At 38.8% G+C, this 15430-nt stretch overlaps 1 protein-coding gene across 1 annotated transcript in view; it reads left to right on the top strand.

Moving 5' to 3' along the window:
- Positions 1-9617, top strand: part of UBE3C (ubiquitin protein ligase E3C) — a 176909-nt gene extending 167292 nt beyond the window's left edge. The window contains exon 23 of the mRNA XM_072652095.1: positions 6847-9617. Within this exon, the coding sequence (XP_072508196.1) occupies positions 6847-6906 (60 nt within the window). The 3' untranslated portion in view covers positions 6907-9617. The remainder of the gene's footprint in view (positions 1-6846) is intronic.
- The last annotated feature ends 5813 nt before the right edge of the window (positions 9618-15430 follow it).

The following is a 15430-nucleotide window of genomic DNA, read 5'->3' as shown; positions in this document are numbered from 1 at the left end:
TAACATGCTTAAATTAACTTTTGTACATTGACTTGATTTTTAAAGCTGTTTTTATTATCACAATTCTTGCAATATTTTAATCTAACTACTAAATTTTATGTTTAAAAGATACTCTTGCTAATGCTGCTAGATGTTGGAAACAAATTATTTAGCAAGCATTCATAGACTACAATATTAGAACACTAGTTTCATGTAGCATAGGGCATTGAAAAGTAGAGGGCTCACATGGTTTTTACCTTTGAGCAGCAAAGTAAACAAACACTTAAAATACCCAGAGACTTAAAATGACAGAGAACTTTAAAAAATATATATGTAAGGGACATGAACAAAGGAATAGTTTTTCAGGGAAACCTTTCGAAGTAGCTGGATTTTAAACCTGGTTTTGAAGGGTTTTGGCATGAATTGGTGAGCAGGAAAAACACTCCAAGTTAAGGGGAATAGTGTGAACTGAGGCATGAAGTTGGAAATTGGCCTTTTGTATGAGAGACACAAAACAAATTATCTCAGTTGAGAGGGGCTGTTAGGGAACAGTTATAGCTGTTTCTATTTCTACCATTCCGTTAGCCCATAAAAAGTATCGTGTTGTTGGGTAAGGCCCTTTGTAGCTCTGTGGTCATTGTTTCCATGATGAAAAGATAGCAGCCCACCATTGAAGAAGAAGTCCATAGTGATACTGGTTCTTCAAAGGGTCCATTAGCACCTTTATCCTAGTCAATTTCATCTAGTCCACTTGAGGAACTTTGGCTCAGTTTAAAGTGCAATAGTAGAAGAGAAAAGCTTTGCACCCAACTTCCAGGTCTTGCTCTGGATTACTACCTTCATTTTCATTCTTCACTTGAGTGCAGCCTACCCCAAGGAACCAGAGGAGATCTGAGTCTAGTTGGAAAATGCCTGCACTAAATGAGAATCCTTTTTAATCATAACTGGGTTCCAAGGACATTCCACAGTAACCCATTTATTGATTCCAATCTAACAAGCATCATCTTTAGACATACACTCGTCTGTGACAGACCAAACCAACTACTCCAGCAGATTGCTTCATGCAGAGATGAAATGGTTTTCTGGCCCAGATGCTCTTCTACCAAGTTGGTGTTCTAGAAAGCAGTTTTGTGGCATCAAGTGGACACAATTTCAGTGTCATCCTTCATATCAGATCTGTCGTTGATTTAGAAGGAGTGAATGTGCTGTCATGTAGAAAACTAAAGGAAACAATAGGAACTCTTCAACCTCAGGGTCAGTTCACCTACTGATTGTTAGAGATATGGTCTCATTACAGCTAATAAAAGAACTTGTGCAATGTAACATAGATTTCCAAGGTCTAGCCACTTCTCAGTATTCAATACTAAACTAAAGAATTTGAATGGTTCCCTTGATTCCATTACTTAAATACAAGATAATTCAGTGGTTATTGGAACAGCTGCTTAGTAATTTATCTAGGTTCTCTTGCCAGATAGTCTCTGATGGAATAGTAGTTAAGAAATCAAGTTCACATTTATATGAAAAGCTTAGGAAGTTCTTAGAGAAGATCTAGTTTTTACGACATCAAAATATGACAGGTTTCCCAGAAAGACACAAGAGGCGAGGCCGGTAAAATGGGAAGTGTGAGGATATGTGACTAGTACCTAAATGCAGTGGTTAGACCTTGCGATTCCTGCCACAAAGATCGTCAGAAAGCAGCATGCTCCTTAAACAATTATGTTTGCAAACAACTATCTTGTCATGCCTTGTTAAAGCTTAGTGTAGGAATGTCTAAAAGCTGATGGACTCAAGGGGCTTTCACTGGCTTGGCAGAATAAGATGGGCATAGGGGAAAATGGAGGACACTTATATAATCTAGTTGGGTAAGTGTCCTTCTTGGACTAGCAGTTTGCACACCTGTACTTGAAAAGGGATTAATTTGCGGTTACTCAGTTCTCACTCTCTATTTGAAACAGTTAATCTTTGAATTTCCTCCCACCCCCAGACTCACTGGAATGTTTCAACATGAGATAGAAAAAACAAATATGCGTACACTTTTGGGTGGGGGACATTATGCGATTTAACAGAAGACTGCTAAAAATACCTCGTTATGGTTTAGCTCATTATCTCATCTGTTATCCAAAAGTTAGTTTGGCCAGCTCAGAAACTCACTCCCTATAAATCCGATCAGCTAATAAACTCTTTCAGCCACATTTCTTTGCAATAATCCTGAAGACTGTCAAAAGGGTTGTAGTCTACATTAGTAGCAGGATTACTTACACCAGTAAACTCAAATATCCTTGAAGTGAGTCGCATGGTTTTTATATAGATTTGTATATACTGCAGGTCAAGTCATATCCTTTCAAATCACTTCCAACATCATTGTCCCTTAGTCTTTTATGAAAGTGGATCTTTGTTGTGATACCTTCCACTGGTTGTTAGAAAGCATTAGCTCTTTCTAAGCATGCTAGTCTCTTCACTTCTACATTTTCTCTATTTACTTTGTTCCCCAAAGGTCTTTTCTGGGTCCTTGTCTCAATTAACTCAGTTCCCATGGATTAGATTTCTCATTTCTGTGCTAAGTTCCAGCCTTTTTTCTCTTGACCTTCAATCTTCCACGTCTAAAACTGAATTCGTTCTCCTCTTCCCCCCACCAAGAAAAAGCTAGGGTATCCCAAGCATTCATAGTCCAGTTCTCAGATACACAAAATGTTTGCTTTTGTCTGACTTTCATTTTTTGTGCCTTTTATGATCATAGGACATTAAATGGCTTTGATATTTATTATAAAGAAGGTTAAAGGAACAATTTGTCCAGAGTTATCACTGTAATGAGAAGGGTTTAGAATCTGTTTGCTCTTGTATTATCCATGCAATCAAAAAATAATTTCTTGCCAGACATCTACTTATTCACGGGTTACCTCTTTAGCATAAGTTGATTTTACAAAAATGAAAGCTAGTGAGAGGGAGAAACCAGCAGAATAAGGCCTAGGCAGCAAGCAGACTTCAAGGGAGATCAGAAAAACCGTACTGTCTGGGAAAGGCAAACTGACCTTTTTTATTTTAAAATTTGTACTTCTTCCAGGCAATTTTTCCTCCTCTTTTAGTAAATTGGTAGTTAGCTCACTTTTCTTGTCTATCCTAACCATTATGAGACTTTAAGATACATTTTGATTTTTATTTCAAACGTACTGGTTTTCCAGTTCATCCTCCAGACTCATAACCTTCATTCAACTTCAGACACATTCAGAAATTGGGACACCCTTGATTGTCTCATTATAGGTTGAATTCCAGAATTCTAGTTCTGAATTTCCTTTATCTGAATGTGCTATCAGTTCATCTTTCCTTGTGCCTCATTCCTAAATCTGTTCTTCATCCTCACCATGATCTCCAGTTCCACCACGCCTCAGTTCTCTCTCTTAGGTTATCATCCCTTCTGCTCTGGCTTTCCTTTCCTCCCTTTCTAATCTAGTTTGACTGTATGCCATTCCCAGTTCTTAAAACTGGCTCCATCACTACTTCCTGCCAGATCCCAACCCCAGATTATTGTCACTGTCTGTGCCCTCTGCTACCCCTCATGATTCTGAACAGAGCTGAAAGAAATCGCACCACATTCTGTCCAGGCTTTTTACAAATTTGTATTTCTCTAATTTCAGCTATGCTCTCGTTGCAGCAAGGCTATCTTTTTTACACTTAATTAACTTTCCAGTTTAAGTCTCTCTTTTTCTTAAGCCAGTCTCCCCCAACCCCTCCCCCCCAACAAAGAGTATTGATGCATACATCAATATGCTTTGTTGTGAATATAGAGGCCATATGCCGTTAGCTTCCTCTTCTCCCCTACTTTGCACACCATTTTCTCCCCTTCTTTATTCCAGTTTCTAATGAAGAGACCACTCTTATTGCCAAGACTAACTTTGCCTCAGTTTATACGCTTGACCCCATCTCTAGTAGATTATCCTTGCAATTATGCCCCTTCTCTAATCTTCACTTTCTGTCCTGTCTACTGGATTTCCTGCTGCCTGCAAACATGCTCAGATCTCCATAATTAAATACTTTACTATGTCCTCAAATTATTTTTTCCCTCCCGTATCTGTCAACCAGACTCCTAAAAATGCTGTTTCCATTCACTGTTTTCACTTCCTCCCCTCTCCCCAGCTTCTCAGAATGTGGCTTCCAGCTTCATCATTTCACTAAACTGTCTCCAAAGTTATCAGTGAACTTTACCCGATCAAATGTCATTTTCTCATTTCTCATTTATCTAGGCTTCTCAAAAGCATTTGATGCTATTTAACACTCCTCTCTGGATATTCTCTCCTTTCTGGGTTTTTGTGATACTGCTGTCTTGGTTCTACCTGTCTGGCCACTCTTCTATTTTGCTACATCATCATGCATGTTCCACACCACCCCGCACCTGTAGAGGTTACCCCAAAGCCCTGTTCTGGGCCCTCTGGCCTCTCTCTATGTACCTTGTGTCTTAGTGATCTCATCAGCTGTCATGTCTTCAATTCTGCAGATAGCTTACAGATTTATATATCCAACCCTAGTCTTTTCTGCTAAGCTCGAATTCCATCATCTACCTATTGAACATTTCGAAACGGATGTCACATAGGTCACTCAAAATTGACATATCCAAAAGTGGACTCATCTTTCCACCCATACTCATCCCTTTTCTGAACTTCCCCATTTCTTGATGAGCAGGCAGATTTCAGAAAAACTTGGAAAATTTTACATGAACTGATGCTGAGTAAAGTGAGCAAAACCAGGAGAACACTGTACGCAGTAACAGCAACGTTGTGTAAGGATCAACTCTGACAGACTTAGCTCTTCTCAGCAATGATCTAAGACAATTCCAAGGGACTTATAATGGAAAATGCTATTCACATCCGGAGAAAGAACTATGGAGTCTGAATGCAGATTGAAACATACTGTTTTCTCTTTATTTTTTCTTTCTTGTGGTTTTTCCTTTTAGTTTTGATTCTTACACAACATGACTAGTGTGGAAATATGTTTAATGTGATTGTGCATATATAGCCGATGTCAGATTGTATGCTGTCTTTGGGAGGGAGGAGGAAAGGGAAGGGAAAAATTTTTGAAACTCAAACTCTTATAAAAATGAATGTTGAAAACTAAAAATGAAAAGTTTTAAAAATGAACTTCCCCATTTCTGTCAAAGATACCACCATCCTTCCAATCACATAGATCTGTAACCTCAAAGACATTCTCAACTCTTTTAACTCTTTCTTAATGCCCCATAACTGATCAGTTGCTAAGTCTTGATTCTATCCCACAACATATGTCACATCTGCCCCCTTCCATTGATAGTCACTATTTTACTTCTGATCCTTAGCACATCGCACCTGGACTAATGTAATAGCTTCCTGTTTGGTTTCCTGCCTCAAATTTCTCCCTTCAGTCCATCCTCCATAAATAGCTGACAAAGTGATACTCCTAAGGCATAGGTGTAACCATGTTATTCAGCAGTGGGCCCCCTACTGCTTCCAGAATAAAATGCCAACTCCTAGCTTCCTTTTCTAGGTTTATTACATATTACTTCCCTTTATACACACTTAGTCCAGCCAGAGGGGCTGGTACTATTCCTTATACACAACATTCGCGCAGCTTACCTGCAACCAAGGCCTTTCATAATTTTCTCCTCTTGCCCTGGTGCTAATGGCCACCCACCTCAAATTTACTTGTATTTACTTATTTGGGACTTTTCATTTTTGGTTTTGTATCTACAGTGCCTAGAACACAGTAGGTATTTAATAAATGCCTATTTATTCTAGTGGTAAAAGAGATTAGCCATATGTTGTAGTTAACGTATACTGTTTAACAATTTTCATTCATTGTACCCTTTTCACAGATGAGAAAACTGAGGCCCACAGATGTTAAATGACTTGCACATAGTTATATAGCCTTTTGTCACTCAGTCATTTTTTCAGTTGTTTCCCAACTCTTTGTCTGGGATTTTCTTGGCAAAGATACTTGAGTGGTTTGCCATTTCCTTCTCCAGCTCATTTTACAGATGAGAAAACTGAAGTCAACAGGATTAAATAACTTACACAGGATCAAATGTCTCAGGCTAGATTTGAATTCAGGTCTTCCTGACTCTAGGCCCTGTACTCTATCTACTGTGCCACCTAGCTTGTAAGGCAGAATTTGAACCGAGGTCTTCCTGACTGTCTAGTACTCTTGTATTAGAGAGTACTCTAGTACTAGGCAGTTAAATGGTAGGTGGATAGAGTACTAGGCCTGAAGTTAGGAAGACCCAACTTCAAATCTGACCCTAGACACTCATTACCTGTGTGATCCTGGGTAAGTCACAAATCTGTTTGCAATAATAGTACTTACCTTAAAGGGTTGGTCTGAAGCTCAAAGGAGAAGGTGTTTGTAAAAAGCACTAAGCATAGTACCTGACCAGTAATAGGCACTTGGTAAATGCTTATTCCCTTCTCCTCTCCCCCACCTAGCCGATCAGCACCCTGACTTCCTATTGCTGTGATTGGTCAGGGAGGTGGTCACGAAACACCAAGAATTTGGGGATGTTGTCTAAAGATTTAGGACTCTCTATATCTTGGTCTACTGCATAGGAGAATTATTCCATTCATTCCTAAACTACTATCAATGCAAGAGTCACTCCCTACAGTTACTAGAGTGACTGCTGGCATTGGGGGCTTTTAAGCCCTGTCAGGGTATCCCTTTTTGGAGATATGTAAATGATATAAGGAACAGCTGATAAAGCATACCAATAAGAGGTTTAAATTCTAGTCTTTTCTGATGATGGGTCTAGCCCACCTTCTACCACCCCATGCCACCGCGTGCAATCTGAAACGTTGAGGGATTGTAGAATTCTGGTGAACTGAATCCCCTGTTTGCTTGCTCATCTAACAGAGAACGATTACAAATTATGCAACGCTTTGCACCATAAGAAAACTGGGAAGACTGGTATGAACTGATACAGAGTGATTTTAGCAGAATCAAAATGATTTACACCAAACAACATTGTAAAGAAAAACTACTTTGAAAGACGAGAGAATCTGATCAAAGACAAGCCTTGTTTTCAAAGGACTGAAGATGAAGCATGCTACACACTTCCTGACGCAGAGGTAATGGACTCAAGATGCTGAGTGACACACATTTTTGGACATGGCCAATGAGAGAATTTGCTTTGCCTAACTATGTATATTTGTTAAAAGGATTTTCTTTTTTTAATTGATGGAAAAGGGGAAAGAAGGGGAGGAGAAAGGAAGAGAAATAAATGCTTATTAATTGAAAGAAATGAAATTGTTAATTTTAAAAATAATTTCCTGGTGATGAGAATTAAGTCAAAATCCTTTTTTGTTTCTCTTTCCAAGTTGTTAGTTTTTTAAAAACCCATTTCCCTACCTTTCATAGACTCTAATAAATAGGACTGATGTTCTATTTAATTACCAAAGAAATCCTTTTATTGAGGGGATTTGTTCTGTGAAGTTTGGATTCAAAGGGACATAGAGGACCACATGTGGCCTCGAGTTTGCAGGTTCCTCACCCCTGCTGTAAGTCATGATAATGAATATGGATTCATATTGCCCATGGTTGGTAGGATTAGACTAAATATCCAGTGACACCCATGAGACCACCTGCACTCCACAATCACAGAGTGTTCTTTGATTAACTTAAACCTGACAACTTTTTTTTAAAGTTGTCTATCAAAATTAAGTACAGAGGAAAATAAATCTAGTTAATTCTGAATTTTAATTATAGCTAAACCCTGACAAGTACCATTTGTCTCCTATACCTCAGTATGCCTTTCTAATGCCCATCCTCTGACTATCCAAAGTCCCTCATCCAGACCTGTTCATACTCTTCAGTAATTTATATTTAGAAATTACTTCTCTTGCATGCCTACTCCTTTGTGATAGATGCAGTGGAATAGTGCTGACTAGCTACCTAATTATGGCCAAGTCATTGAACATCTATAAAATTGGAAAAAAAGAAAAAAAACAACCCTTACACTACCCTAACTACTCTATAGTTAAGGAAAAGACTTTGCAAACTTTAAAGCACCATGTAAATTGAGTTATTATCAGTCCTTCCTTAATTCCTACTTGGTGGGAATAATTCTGGGTTCTCAAAGGTTACAACCGTCGACCATAAAAAAAGCTTTTAAAGTCCTAACCAGTTGGACACATACATCATGACTTCCAGAAAAATCTGAATTCCTTTCTGTTTAGTATGGAAAGCAGAGACTGTGTATGAATGACTTGTATAGAGTGAGCTACACACTTTTGCCATAGCTTAAAAAGTAAGAGGTGCTCAAAGTGCAGAAGAGGTCAAAGGGTTCATTGTCCTGGTCATCCATCAGTGTTCCTTTGGAAAAAAATGGAAGATGGGCTTCTGTGTGAAAAGAGGAAAAAAGACCCGAAGAGGCAAATGGCTACAGGAAGGGAAAACTGAATTTCATTTCATTATTTCATTGGGGTGAATACACCAACCAAGCTAAATTGCATCTTCTACACTTTTTAGTGAGTAGTCTTTAAGAGTTGCTGTGGACAAAAAATTCATTACTTTTTGGCCAACCTGGGAATAAGCCTCTCCAAATTTGCCTAGGCTATCCCCAAAGTGAAACATGGATGGGACCCACATTTAAAGCCTTTCCATCTTGAATTTAATTTGTTATAGCGATTATTTTGCAGGCATAGCCTTGGAGAATCCTAGTTTTCTTCTGTCACAAAACATTAAGATATCCATTAGTTATTGTTAGTTCATCAAATTAACTGGAAGTTGGTGTTCTAAAGGCCTGAGGAAATAAGTAAAATTTTAAGTGAGGGTGGGAAGAGAGAAGGGAAGCAAAGAAAAGATCTATACCTTTATCTAGGAAGATCAGAAGTGAAGTGGGTTTGAAGGGTGATAGTATTGAGGGCACTAGGGAACCAGCAAAGAGTTCTCTACCCTGAAAATTGCTAGGAGAAGGGAAAGAAGATATATTACATCCATTTTTTAGTTTTGTGCCAACCTTTCCTGAGAACTAAAACTCATCTTTAAGTTTCCTAGCAATTAAATCCTGTCGAGCAACGTTAGCGTTGATGAAAGTATTTAAAAATTAAGTCTAACCTCCCTTGCAAACTAACAACTTCCTCTCCACCAAGCATAGGTTTTGAGTCCTGGACAGCATTGGGGAAAATGAGGGAAATAGAAGAAAAAGCTTAAAGGGAAACACCTGAAGGTTGAGAGGTCCAGGTCATTTGTGAACTTGTTGGCTCCACTATAAAAATACCTACTTATCTGATGCTCCTACCAAATGATGCTTAATCAAAGCAAAGCTGCTTTCTCAGATACTGTCTTATTCCCAGAAACGATGTGCATATGCATGTGAATATGTGTTTGTGTATTGTGCTAGAGGAGAGAGGCAGTTATCTGGCTTTGCACCAGACACCCTCCTTTGCCCTCGCCACCCCTGCCATCTCATTCTCTTGCTCTTGCCACCTCCTGCCCTGACCCCATCTTCCCAAAATCAACTTTGTTTCTCATGATTCTGTTTGCCTTTCCCCTCTAAACAGAGCTGCCCTGCCTGCTCTCTGGTAATAGTTCTGAGTTCACCTGCCATATTTCATAGAAACAGAGAAGCTAAGAGCTGCTAAATAATAGTTAGCTCATCACATGCCAGGGTTGAATTATACTCTATCATATATTTTCATGCGCCTTGTTTTCTTTCTTCTCCATCTGGTTAGATTGTGTCAAGAAGAATGAGTGATTCAGAAAGATTCAGGTTCAACAGCTAAAATGATGGCAGAGAGAGGGGGGACAACAAAATGCTTTTTTTAGAAGAGTACAAACTTAACTGAGCACTGTTTGATTCTGTTAAGTAAAACTGGAGAAGAGGACTGGAAGCCATATCTTAGTCAACTCCCAGCATTCAGACTCTCTTACAATGTTTAGGAGAGGCCCTACAGCTATAAAGAACCATGCCATTTATTTTAAAGATGGGGAAGCTGATGAACAGGGAAGGGAGAAGATTTATTCAAGGTCATACAAATTGTTAGTGGTAGAGTCAGGATTCAAACCCAGATGTTCTGGCACCACATCGTTAAAACCATCTACCCTAAAGAGGTACCACTTTGAATTGATGGCATTGATTTGAATTTGTAGGATTTTTCCTTATATTGAAAAGCATTGCTCAAGTTCTTCCACCCCTTTTAATCCCTGCATTTGTCAGAAATGCATAATACTGTGGTAAATTAGCATATAGGAGGAAAAGGAAAAAAACCTATACAAAATATATGTATTCCAATGGGATACATTCAAGTATAGCCAGTGACTGAGGAGAGCTAGAGGTGGAGATTCTACAAATCTCCAAATATATATCCAACACAATTTTGTGGTGGGGCAGGGAGCAGAGGGGATAATGGTTTGCCAAAGATGATTTTCCCAGATTTCTCCTTTTAAACTGGAAAAGTCTCCTATCATGTGTGTAAAGGATACCCCCTTGCTTCCTAAGGGACACTAGAGTAGTCACTAGTGAGGAAGCAAGATACTAGCAAGATGTTACCCTCCACTCTCAGGTCTAGGCTGTTTGTCTTTGAGCATTATAATTGTTCAAGAGAGAAAGGAAAATGGAGAAAGAACCTGACTATGGGCTCTTCTCATAAAGTAGCCTCCTCAACATAGGCCCTAAGAGCTCCCACAGAGTAAATCCTTCCACCTTGGTTCATTGGACTAGAAGTCAATAAGGAGGTAAGGCTAGAAAATAAAAAAAAAAGTTTTAGTTAGGATTAGCTGATGGGTAGTTGACAAGTGGATAGCAAAATGAGATACACACATAGTTTTGCCCAACTTTATCAGGCGATTTGAGGGAGAATGTAACAATCCAAGGGGTCTCAGGAGTTGCTAAACATCAGGTCCATTCCAATGGGATAATGACTTTCTCGGAGATTAGTCTTATTAGAATATTCTGGTGGGGCAAGGAATCTCTATAAAACAGAAGAGACTCTCTTCAAGAAGAAATCAGTAAGGCTCATCCTGTCCTTGCCACCCTGAGGATATCCATTTATGTAACCTTATGACTCTGTTTCTTTGAACTAAGATTATCTTTTTCTGCTGACAAGTATTTCCCAAACCCATAGTTCACAGGTTTTATCCGTTTCTGCCACAGTTGGATGCCTAAGAAACTCTCTCCTGGAGGTGATCATAATCTCATATGAAAACCACAGTCTTGTTCTTGGTCTGAATCTCTGATTTCACTCAACTCTCCTGCTTCTGTCTCCAAAAATCTAAACATGTTATAGGCGCAGTAAGCTGGTTAAGATTCATTGAGAGCCTTTTGTTCAGTATACAACATATTGGCACACTGACCACTACACAACACTACTTCACTAACATCTTTTCACAACAGTTGGCCATTAATCGGAATAGGTTACACATAGTACTCTAAGGTTGCCAAGTGCTTTATATGTATTATTTCCTGTTAGCCTCAAAACAATCCTATTCATGTAAGGGTTATCCCATTTTACATAAAAGAAAACTGAGTCTCAGATTCAGTGACTTGGGTCTCATGGTACTGAGGAAGTACCATTATGGTACAGTAGAGTCTAGGTCCTGGCTCTGTCACAGTCAACAAGCATTTATTCAGTGCTGACTCTCCCAACCACTGTTGTTAAGTGCTAAAGAAGTAAAAACAAAGTGAAAGTAATCCTTGCCCTCAAAGAGCTTCCTTTGTACATCATGTACATATATAGGCAGAGATAAGACACATAGGAAGTAGATTTGCCTGCTCCCTGGACATTATCCCCTGCTTTCTCTACACTGAAAACTTGGACTCTGACTCAGGAACATCCATGGGCTCTGATAGATGATCTTTACCTTACCTTGCCTGGGTCCAAACCTCCACCTCATTTCCTGGTTATCTATAAACCATGCAGCTAGATGGATGGACTTCCCACCCACCTTCCAGCTCCTTACTATGTGTTATCTTCCTCAGTGAGAATGTAATTTCCTTGGGAAAAGAGACTTGTCCCACTTCTGGTTATATCTTCTGTTTAATATGGTGCTCAGCATTTTGTAAGCGCCTAGGCAACTTCTTTTGGATATAGTGGATAGAGCAGTGGGCCTGGAGTCAGGAAAACCTGAAGTCAAATCTGACCTCAGACACTTAGTAGCTGTGTGACTCTGGGCAAGTCATTTAACCCTTTTTGCCTCACTTTCCTCTTCTATAAAATGAATTGAAGAAGTATGATGGCAAGCCATTCCAGTATCTTTGCCAAGAAAACCCCAAATGGTGTCACAAATGGTGATACTACTAAAAAATGACTAAACAACAATACCAGGTAATCTCAGAGGTTCAGCCTTTTATATACAGGAGGTGGTAACAAGAAGAGAAGGTAAAGAGGAGAAGCATTCCAGGTATGGGGAGAAGCCAATACAGAGTACATAGATGGGGAAAGGAGTTAGGTATATGAAGAATACCTAAAAGAGTGGTGCAGTCCACACACACATCTACTTATTGGGAAATCATAGGTTGATAGAATTTCAATAGGTATGTAAGGAGAGGCAAATTATATGGGCAAAGGTGTGGAGTCAGAAATGTTGGGAGCATCTGTGGGGAGTAGTTAGTAGTCCACTTTGATTGGGGTGTAGAGTGGATGTAGAGGAATATGGGAATAAAGTTGGAAAGATTAGGACTAGATAGATAGGAGGTCCTTAAATGTCAGGTTAAATAGTTTGGATTATAATTCACAGGTAATAAAGAGTTATTGAAGGTTCTGAATTGATAAGTAATATCATCAGAAAGGTACAAGGAGAATTAATTGGTGTGAAAGATGTATTAGACGTATTAAGAGTAGGAGGAATCAGTGAATAAATGAATGAAAAATAATGAAATGCTTATTATGTCAGTCATTGTGGAAAGTGCCAAAGATATAAATACAAGCAAGCGAGATGACCCTGTCCCTGAGGGCAGTGGTGTGCCATTAAATATTTAACAACCCGCTCTCAAAGAAATGCACCGACAACACACTTTTAAGTTTGATATGGGAAGCCAAGATAGTGGATGAAGGGTAGCTATCTAGCTGAACTCCCTCAACGTTCCCCTCTAAACAACTTTAAAATAACACCTCAAACCAAATTTTGGAGTGGTAGAGCCAACAAAAGGTTAGGGTGAGACATTTTTCCTGCCTAAAAAACCTTAAGAGGTTGGCAGAAGTCTGTGACTGTGGGGTTGTAATGTTAATTATGTTAATGAGAGTGAAAGATCTTCCCCACCTATTAATGGACCTGGATAAGGAGTTGCCCAGCTTTGAAAACCCAGGTGCTGGTGCTTCTCTCTCTGGGAACTATGTTTGTATGTAATGGTCACTATGCAATGAATCTGTCTGTTGATCTGTGATGTATGTATTGCTTATGGTAAGACAGTTGGAAGCCCTGTCTGTTTTTGGTCTTTATTTCTCTGTTTGTATTTTCTCTGACGGTCAGGGTGCTGACTTTTTCCCCTGAACTGAGTGAATGATATATGTACTTCATTAGAGTGATTGTTGACCCCATCAAAAATTGCTTTCCTTTTAGAAAGGCAGATCTAAGAACCTGTGTAGCAGGCCCTCCTGTGTATGCCAGGGTCCTTGCTGTTACAGGGCTAGAGACCTGTCCAGACTCCACACAAACAGCAGAGACAACAGTGGCAGCAGCCTCCAGCCCATAGATAGTAATGGGGTTGGACAACTGGTTAGGTTTCTGGACCTGTTGCTGGCACTGGGTACAGCTGGTGCTGCTTGGCAACTGTATTGCCCATGCCAGTTCTGAGACACGGTTTCAAGGAAAAGAAGAGCACTTGTGGTCTGTCACAAGAGAGCAGGGGTCCTAGTCATAGTTCCAAAGCAAAGAGGAGCACTTGCACTTGAGGGGTCCTTCTAGAATAAAGAAAGACCAGAAGAATAGTGACCATAATTCTCCCCAAATCATGCCACCTTGAAAACACCAAAAACTTGATGACCCTTAGAACTAACTGAAAACAGCAGTACAAAAAAACCTGAAGCTTGGGGCAGTGTCTCCCTACTCTAAGGTGAGCAGAGCCTAACTTTAATATAAAATTCAAAGTCAAGAAATAGGCCTGAAAAATGAGCAAGTGACAACAACAAATTTGACCGTAAAAAGCTACTATGGTGGCAGGGAAGACCAAGACAAACTCAGAGGAAGACAACAATGTGAAAACAGCCACCCAAAAAAGTCTCAAAGAAAAATGCGAATTGGACCTGAGCCCAACAAGAATTCCTGGAAGAGTTAAAGAAAGATGAGTGTTAGAGGAAAAACTGGAAAAAGAAAAGAGAGTGATACAGGAAAATTATGAAAAGAGAATTAGCAGTTTGGTAAAAGAGACACTAAAAATACTGAAGAAAATAACACCTTAAAAATCAGAATTGGCTAAATAGAAAAAGAGATTTAAAAAATGCACTGAAGAAAAAAATTATTTAAAAAGGAGAATTGGTCACATGGAAAAGCTCGCTGATGAACATAGTTCCTTAAAAATTATAACCCGGCAAATGGAAGCTAATGACTCCATGAGATATCAAGAAACAATAAAACAAGGTCAAAAGAATGAAAAAATAGAAAACAAAATGTAAAATATCTCATTAGGAAAACAAAACACAGCTGACCTGAAGCATAGATAGAGGAGAGATAATTTAAGAATTATTGGACTCCTTAAAAGCCATGATCAAAGAAAGGGCCTAGACATCATATTTGAAGAAATTATCAAAGAAAACTGCCTTGATATCTTAGATCCAGAGAGTAAAAGGACCTTTATCTACAAAAATATTCATAGCAGCTCTTTTTGTGATGACAAAGAATTGGAAATTAAGGGAATTCTCATCAATTGAGGAATGGCTGAACAAGTTGTGGCATATTATGTGACATATGATGTAGTACTATTGAGTTACAAGAAATGATGAGGGGAGTGGTCTCATATAAATATGGCAAGACCTATCTGAACTGATGCAAAGTGAAATGAGAAGAATCAGAAGATCATTATGTACAGTAACAACATTGTTATAGTGATGGTCAACTGTGAAAGAATTAGCTACTCTGATCAATAAAATGATCCAAGTCAGTTCTGAAGGGCTCATAATGAAAAGAACGCTATCCACCTCCAGAGAGAACTGACAAACTCAGTACAGAAGCATAATTTTCTTTTTATTCTTCTTGCTTTTTTTGGAAATGTGACTAATATGAAAATATGGTTTTGCATGATTTCACATAAATCATTGATATCATACTGCTTGCTTTGTCAGGAGGTGTGAGAGGGGGTGAGATGGAGGGAGAGAATTTAGAATTCAAAATTTAAAAGAAAAGAATGTTCAAAGTAAATAATGGATTTAGATGATTTTAAAAGTTCAGTAAATAAAAATAAATATTTGTTAACTGAAAAAGAAAGTACATTAGTAACATTTTCTTTATCATTTTCTTAGGTCTAGACAATCAACAAAATGATAAATCAAGCCCTGATTTATAG

Source organism: Notamacropus eugenii, chromosome 3, assembly GCF_028372415.1.
Source record: "Notamacropus eugenii isolate mMacEug1 chromosome 3, mMacEug1.pri_v2, whole genome shotgun sequence".
NCBI classification, from domain to species: domain Eukaryota; kingdom Metazoa; phylum Chordata; class Mammalia; order Diprotodontia; family Macropodidae; genus Notamacropus; species Notamacropus eugenii.
The sequence above is the reverse complement of the archived record's forward strand: the minus strand, read 5'-3'. Positions and strand labels throughout refer to the sequence as shown.